Source organism: Nelumbo lutea, chromosome 1 (assembly GCF_056320005.1).
Source record: "Nelumbo lutea isolate HS-2025 chromosome 1, American lotus-T2T, whole genome shotgun sequence".
Lineage (NCBI taxonomy): Eukaryota > Viridiplantae > Streptophyta > Magnoliopsida > Proteales > Nelumbonaceae > Nelumbo > Nelumbo lutea.
In genome coordinates, this window is record NC_142684.1 from 204,163,411 (window position 1) to 204,171,809 (window position 8,399).

General features: G+C 37.9%; 1 protein-coding gene across 3 annotated transcripts; it reads left to right on the plus strand.

Moving 5' to 3' along the window:
* The first annotated feature begins 3,654 nt into the window (after positions 1-3,654).
* Positions 3,655-6,694, plus strand: LOC148880500 (acid phosphatase 1-like). Of its 3 annotated transcripts, none has more exons than XR_016105959.1 (4): positions 3,669-4,259; positions 4,573-4,782; positions 6,194-6,469; positions 6,541-6,694. XR_016105959.1 is itself a non-coding variant. In XM_088967039.1 (3 exons), exons 1-3 carry the CDS (start codon positions 3,958-3,960, stop codon positions 6,369-6,371), a joined length of 690 nt encoding a protein of 229 aa, XP_088823165.1. In that variant the 5' UTR covers positions 3,655-3,957; the 3' UTR covers positions 6,372-6,694. The 3 variants fall into 3 exon arrangements, 1 of the variants encoding a protein (XP_088823165.1); XR_016105960.1 differs by having other exon boundaries at positions 6,194-6,427; XM_088967039.1 differs by having other exon boundaries at positions 3,655-4,259; positions 6,194-6,694.
* The last annotated feature ends 1,705 nt before the right edge of the window (positions 6,695-8,399 follow it).

The window sequence follows — 8,399 nt, forward strand, 5'->3', positions numbered from 1 at the left end:
AATCTATGATACCGGAAAGATATGATATAACAAAAAACCTTTAATCAATCAAAACCCTCTCCGAATTTGACTTCAATTTATCACTGTTATAATGCCAATTGATTAGAAGTTTTCCGGGCATTACGTCTTTCTGTCATCAAAGTCGAACCTCTTCCCCAAAAGTCATTCTATATGATTTTTAGAAATCTGAAGATTTATGGGTTTAAACAATAAAAACCATGGTTTTTAAAACTGATCTGAAGATTAAATCGATCAGGGGTCCAGTTACCAGGGCAAATGGTTAATTGCCTGGTTCAGTAATTTGCTTACTAAAATCAATGATTTTGGAGAAAACAGACCGGTTCCCAATTTTTTTGGTCCAATCGTCCGATCTGATCAGGTTTTAAAAATCATGATAGAAAACCCCCTAATGTATCTATTCATGAATTGAACAAAACATGATGTATAAAATGCTCAATATTGAAAGAAACAGTATGAGCATATTATTAATAACGTTTTATATTATAAAGCTTCCCTGTACTATGAGGTTGGTGATAAATAACCCCTGAAGTTTTTGACAAATACCTCCTCTGTTAGAGTTTTATTGGTTAACTTTGAAAAACATTCTCATTCGTAAGGTGCCAAGTGCCAACCAGCTAGGGGATGGGCTACCCCCTTGTTGTGTAGCCCTAGAACAAAAAAAAAAAAAAAAAAAAAATCTCATCTGGCTGTTTTTTTTTTTAAATCCTCAAACTACGTATTTCTTATTTGCTTAGTCTTCTAAATATAACATTGATGTCCACTTAATTGCTCCACTAGATTCTTGTAGATTTCTAGTTAGATTCAATATTCAAATGAAATGGTAGATGTTTATTTTTGATAGATACAAAGTTATGATTTTCTTTGGTTTTTCTTGATTTATTGAAAAAAGGATTGGATCATTTTTATATTTTAAGATAAAAGAGACATTGTGAAATGAATAAAAAATTAAAAAAAAAATCTATGCCACTAAAATGATTCTTGTTATTGTAACTGGTTTTGTTTGTAGAAATGGAAGCATTTTTGGTCGATTAGAGTTAAAAAATGGCAAGAAAAAGAAAATAAGGAAAGCTTAGGTGAACATTTGTCACAAAGTGCTTCAATGGGTGTAGCCCATCCCCCAAATCCATAAGCCCCCCCGCCGAATCCATGTGTAAATGAGATTTGATCCCAAATCTATACTACAACCAGCAAGAGACTTTACCAAGCAACCCATTGACACTTTGCGTTGTGGCAATGTGAAAGCTCATGCAGGGGGTCTTTGTGAATTGTGATTTACATTTAATGGGCCCAAAGTCCTGCCAGGCCCGCCCCATCATCACACCTATCGATTTTCCTCCGGTTTCAAAATTTAAAATCGAACATTTGAAAAATCAACAAAATGATTTTGTCTAGATTGAAATATCCTTTTTTTTTAGAAAAGGGTTAAGAGATGCATGTGAAACGTGGGAGAGCATGAGCATCTGAAATACCATCACTACAAGTTCACACCTGCGCCCCACAGTACATCCAAACTGTATTGGGAACATCTCCCATAGCGCCCCACAGTACATCCAAACTGTATTGGGAACATGTCGCATAGACAAGTATGGGAGATGTTCCCAATGCATGATGATATGTGCATGTTGCACGCCCTGTGGGGCGGGGCGCTGAGGTGATCTCCATTACCACCTCCATTTCCGTCACACTAGCTCAAAAAACTCATTTAAATAGTCATTTTAGTCAAATGACTTTTTGAAAAGCTTCACACTCGTTGAAACTTGTGCCATGTTACCAAGTATGTTTTAGAAATGTGGGCATTTATTCATTAAATAGTTGTATTTGATTTATTTGTAAAACCGAGAAAAATAATAATAAACCCGTTTATTAACACTTAGGTGCCATTAGTCATCATATAAAAAAAATAGTGAATAAACACCTACCATTGGGAGAAGCGCTAAAATGAAATTTCTCACAACGGTAAACATACATAAATCAAGACTTGCTTTTATAATTTTGTATGGGTATGGATTCACATAATGGAAAAATGCTGAAATAGTGCCTTTGTGGCAGCATTTATTCAATAAACACCCACGATTCCAAACACACGCCAAGTGAAATCAAAGCAGTAAGAGCCTTGATGATAATTTCAACTAGGCCAAATCGGTCCAAGTGCAATCTAAATATTTTTCTAAAACAAAGCCTTTGTTTTTTTGCTTTTACCTACAACCAGACAATTTTCCTCACCCTAAAATACGCCTCAAAATGTTGTTCAACCAGACCTGATCTAGTACCAACAAGGCTCCCAACTATCAATCCCGGTCATTGCAATTGTATATTGAAAACATTTTTTTATGAATTCATGTTTGCACCACACAAACACCCCACAACATATCTAAACCATGCATTGGGAACAATCTCTCACCGACAACTTTAGGAAATATTTCCAACGCACGCTGAGATATGCATGTAAGGCATTTGTGGTGTACAAATGTGATCTCATCATGCCATAGAAATGTTCCCATCCACAATTTCAAAGCTATTGGTGGAACCCTTTATTGGGATCTGATCCTCAACCAACTATAACTGGAATTCGGATCAGTCCCAACAAATGGTTACAACTGCCATTGCAAGCGTGCATTGGGAATATCCTCTTTCGTGATGTTTTCAATGCATGGCAGCAACGGCTGTTCTGGCCAGCTCCTACTGCCCACAATTGTAGTGGCCATAAGCACCCGAGTCCCAACACAGAGGGAATAATTCAAATCGGTAGCCCACACACATACCGACCGTGTATTAAAAATATCTTCCAATGATAAATACGGAAGATGCTTCTAATCCACTTTGAAATAGGACTGTTCATAAGAATGTCCAATCCGACTAAATTGACCAATTTGGACCTGAGTCGGCTGGGTTTTCATTCGTATTGGTTGGTTTCGGGTTGGGCACATACAAAAACTGATATCTCGGGTTGGTTTCGATTTTATTATGTGAAAATCGAAAGTGACCCGACCTGAACCGAACTAGTCTTTCTTCTACTAGTTTGGTAGTTCCTACTAGTCTTCTAGAGTTCTACTAGAAATAGAAGGCCTATTAGTCAATTACAATTAGAATTTAATTAATTAGGTGTCACCTAGATTAGGCAATTACAATTAGAATTCCTACTAGAACTAGAAGGCCCATTAGGCAATTACAATTGGAATTCCTAGTTTCCTACTAGTCTTCTAATTCCACTTTTGTCTTCTCTTAAAATCTTCTATTCTCTAACTTAACTTGGTTGGTCCGCCCCTCTCAACTCAAGTCCTCAACTAATTCAGAGTTTATTCGACTTTGTACAGGAACAAAACCGAAACCGACCCAACCCGACTCAAATCGACTAGGTCGGTTTAGCCTATCAATGAATCGGTTTCGGTTCCCACCTCTGGTAACCCGACTAGGTCGGGTCGGTTGGGAAAATCCCATGAAACCGACCCAACCCGACCCGTGAACACCCCTACGCTGAAATGCGAGGCTTGATGTGATCTCCAAATTGAATATTTCATACCCGTTAACAAGGCTAGTCAGTCAACTGAACGGCCTGGATTGACTGGCACCCTAGTCAACAAATTACTTTCTCTCCCCTTTCCCTCCATTAACAACTACATTTTAAAATTCGCACGGCGGCTTTCTCTAGCCGGAAAATGAGAAAATATTCATTCCTGTCTCTCCTGGCTAATGTAGACTTACGGTCACATCAACAAACGAAAACTCAACTCTCTCTCCTCTGTTCTGATTCTCCTCTTTTTCTCTATAAATTCGTTAACTTCCGGGGTTTTGATTTGTGAATCCCACTAGTCTTTTCACATAAATTTTCTGGGATTTCTTCCCCCTCGTAATGGCTCTCTCTTCAGCCGTTTCCGCTCACTAGAATTCGACTCTCACGTCCTTCCCAGACCGTTAATCACCTAATATCCTGACAAAATGGAAATCGAGTTGAAAGAATCCGGGCAAGAGCCGCAATTGAAATGTACCGGGAGGTTTGCTGTTGAGACCAATAACCTAAGCCCATGGAAGACGATCCCTCCAGCTCCAGCATGTGTTAGTTATGTGAAGGACTACATGACGGGATGGGGTTACTGTATCGATCTTGAGAAGGTCTCCCAGGAGGCGATTGCATATGCGAGGAGTGTCCAGTTGGTTGGGGACGGGAAGGACGTCTGGGTTTTTGATATCGACGACACACTGATATCGAATCTTCCGTATTATGCCGAGCATGGTTATGGGTGGGGCTTTCACTTGCTATATTTGCAATTTAATTTGACCTTGTAGTAATGTGTGTTGGAGGAATTTGATTTCTGATTTGTCCTTTCTTCCTCTTATTTGGATTTTGATTTCTGCTGTGTCTTTTCTTCCTCTTAGTAGGATTTTGATTTCTGCTTTGTTTTTTCTTCCTCTTAGTAGGATTTTGATTTCTGCTTTATCTTTTCTTCCTCTTAGTAAGATTTTGAATTTCTGATTTGTCTTTTCTTCTTCTTAATTGGACCTATGAAGTTTTCTGCAAATTGGGTTCTGATTAGGGTTCTTATGGAATTTTAGTTCAGAGGCTTTCAATGGGCGCGAGTTCGACAAATGGGTGGAAAAGGCTATTGCACCCGCCATAGAGTCCAGTTTAAAGCTGTATGAAGAGGTACTGAGGTTGGGATTCAAGGTGTTCTTGTTGAGTGGGCGGAAAGAAAGGCGGAGGGGTGCTACAGTTAAGAATTTGAAAAATGCAGGATTTCAGAATTGGGACAGGCTTACGTTGAGGTACCAATTCAAACTTTAATTGTTTCAATTATTGTTCTCAGTTCAGTTTGTCATATCCCTCAACTGATTTTGGTTAATAATTTAATATATTGATTGTCTGAACTGTTGTCCCGTAGCTAAAAGGGAACCAGAAAAAGATGGTTAATTGATTAAACCAAAAGATCTGGCCATCTGAATGCTTACATCCCTCCCTCCCTCCCTCCCTCTCTCTCTCTCTCTCTAAAGTTTCAGTTTGCTGATGCTAAGATCTTCTTATCAGAGTGATCTTTTGTATAAGAGTTATGGTTTCATTTGATTTTTAGGTTTGATAGTTTCATTTATGTTATATAGGCCAAGCCTTGTATCTAGGGAGTCAGGGACACAGGACTGATACATGGATCTAGGGTCCCCATAATTTACCATGTTTTAGGGATCAAGATCCATCATTTGGTAGGTCCTATAGGGTTGGTAATTTAAAAGAGATGCTACACAAATAATACTCAAACCAAAGACTTTGGCATAATCGGTTTATGCTGATATTTGATCCATTCAATGTTTTAATGGGGGCCAATCCTTTGGAGGTAAAGCCCATGGAGGCAAACCCATTGAGGTTTGTTTGGCCCATTATTTGCACTTTTGTGCCTATAGCTCTATTGGATTGCTAGGAATTGAGGGATATGCCCATCATAAGAAAATATTATGTTGTGCCATTAATTCTTGTTGTGGCCTGTTTCATGTTCCCCGTCTGCATTTGTGGAGAAAAACTTGAAGGCAAAATTTCCTAGTGGTTTATGGTGGAAGTAGAGGAAGTATGCCTCCGATCCATTTTCAGATTATAGGTCCTACTCAAATGCGTTATGTTATGTTATTGGGGCTTTTCTCTTTTATGGAATATGGATCTTTGGCTTGCGGGAAAAGACAGAAAGTTTGAGAGTGAGAACCTGGGTGTATTGGGGTTTAAGATTTTGTGAAAGTGTGAGTACTTACACAATTTTGTATTTCTCCATTGCTGTTTTCGTAGTGGATTTCAGCTCCTCCACCCATGAACGCAAGCTATAAGCCGAGCCATGTAAATCTGTGTTTTTCTTGAGTTTCTCTGTTCTCATTTTCTTCTATTTTTCCCTATTCTTTGGCAATTGATTTCGGTCTTGGGTTTGTTGTTCTGCCATAACTTGGCTGTCTTTCATCCGATTACAATTAGAAAAACAAAATTAAATAAATAAATATGAAGTGAAGGGAAAAGCGCATAGATTTTCTTTCTAATATAAACTCATAATTCAAATGACTTCACATCTTAGAACTTTGAATCTTAAGCTCTAACTCGAGAGAGTCTTCATTATTTATTTTATTTGTTTGTTTAGAGGTTTTGATCTTCAAAATCAGTGTGCGCTTTGAAGTTTCTAACTGAAATTTTGATTTGGAACTCATGTAGAACCTTGGATGATGACGGAAAGACTGCTACTTTATACAAGTCAGAAAAGAGAACTGAGATAGTGAATGAGGGATATAGAATTCTCGGGAACTCTGGAGACCAATGGAGTGACATACTTGGTTCTTCCCCATCCAACCGCTCTTTCAAGCTTCCAAATCCTATGTGTTACATTCCCTGATGGTCAGCTTGCTAACGTCTGTCAATTCAAATGCAACGGCATTCAAAATTCCAAAGGTGATGAAGGCAGCATAATCATATCTATTAACACAAATACTGGTATGAACTCTGAATTCATGATCATCGTCCATCGAAATCTTTATATTCTTATTCGAATGATTTTGATGCAGTATGATACTGAATCGGAACAGTGATTTAAAAGACACGTCTAAGCCCAGAAGCGAGTCAATGATTCACTCCTTAGAATGTCCATGCATATGTATGTCGTATATATACTCATCACAAATCATAATAATGCAGTGAGAATATTGTTATATGGCAAAATGCAATCGTCCATCATCCACAGAGCATGGATAATTTCTGCAACTTCTCATCATTCAGGAACCCCACCTATGCAAAAAGCTGACCATCCTGTCTATGGACTAAGTAGTAGGTATAACTTTTATTTTTCTTTGGGACTGTCTGGTTTCCTCAAATGGTCCAAAAGAAGGTGATAGTTTAGGTGGTTAAAATCATCAAACCACACACAGAAGGTTGGTTTTTGACGAAGTGTGACTAATTTTGCGACTCTGTAACTGTAAAGGCTCTTCTTCTGGTCATCTTCTATCCCAAGGGAACCAGAGATTCCTCCATACGAAGTATTAATTGAAACTTGGAAGGCCGTGTAATGCAAGCTTAAAGGTAATGGACCACAAGATCTGTCATTCTTGAGTGCACACAAAATACACAAGTATTCTCTAATTTGGTATCCCTGCAACAGTAGGGGTGTCAATTGGACTGGATTTGGTTCAATCCGATCCAGTAGAATGTGAGTCCATTACAAATGGACCAGGTCCAGTCCAATCCAATCCAATGAATATTTTGGATCATTTTGGACCATTTTGTGTCCTTGTTCAAGTTTGTTTTAATTTAGATCGACTTTAACCCAAGCCTGGTTCATTAGATACATATTCTTATCTTCCTTCTATCAATGGACCAGATATTGTCTCAATCCAATATAAATTCATTTCGGATGGACAAGGTTCAATCTAATCCAATAAATACTTTGGACCATTAACTCTAGATTGGTCTAATTCAATATGTCTTGTTGGTCTGTCCAATCTGTCCAAATTAATTTTAGTTTGGATAGGGTCCAATGCAAAATCAGTCCATTGACACTCCTATGCAACAGTCCCTTCTTCTGTTTATGTGTTAAAAATAAAGAAGAAAATCAATAATAAAGCCTAAACTGTTTCAATTGATCCTACGGTTGACTTTAATTGGGTTTTCTGCCACTGATCATGCAAAAACATATTCGCTCTCCTGTTATGTGTATTCAGTTTGGCCATTGAACTGAATCCAACTTCGATACTCTCTTGTTTTTGGCTTTTTGGTCTCATAATTAAGAGATACGTATGTTAAGAAAGATTGTTAGCGTTTAAAACTATCAAATAGGCTTAACGTATTCGTGACCCTGAAACACGATACATATCCTTCGATATGCTCCAATACATTGCGATATAGCTATCAACATTGTTGAGATCACAAGATCTTTATTTCTTTTCACAATGATCAGTAACGCAAATATGAACGGTAATAGATATCGCTCTATTAATTTATTATCCTCCTTGGTCCGCTTGATTCACAATCAGAATCAGAATGATCTATTCTCCTCACCTGTTTAGTTCAGATTAGAATAGAATCGGAATAAAAAATTGGTTGAAATGAATTTTCATTCCTTACCCTAAAATTGAAGAATGCCATTCCACCAAGAATAGGAATAAGATTTCAATACCACCCAACCAAACAACTGGAATCAAAATGAATCATTCCAATTCCAATTTCAAACCCCTATGCTCGCAAACAAATCACAAAGTTTTATTTCAAGCTTTTTCAGCAACTCTGTCGGTGGTTGGGTCAATTGAATATCCAAAGCTAGACAAAGAAACTATCTTCCAAGTGTACCATGTTAGGTGAAAGATTGCATTGAAGACGCCTAATGAAAGCTTTCAATCGCCTTCAAGCCAAAATTTCCTCCAGCCTTTGTTAT

Coding starts and splice junctions, on each gene's coding strand:
- LOC148880500 (XM_088967039.1), top strand. CDS start 3,958: ATGGAAATCGAGTTGAAAGAATCCGGGCAAGAGCCGCAATTGAAATGT. Junction 4,260..4,572: donor TATGCCGAGCATGGTTATGG/GTGGGGCTTTCA, acceptor ATGGAATTTTAG/TTCAGAGGCTTTCAATGGGC. Junction 4,783..6,193: donor TGGGACAGGCTTACGTTGAG/GTACCAATTCAA, acceptor GAACTCATGTAG/AACCTTGGATGATGACGGAA.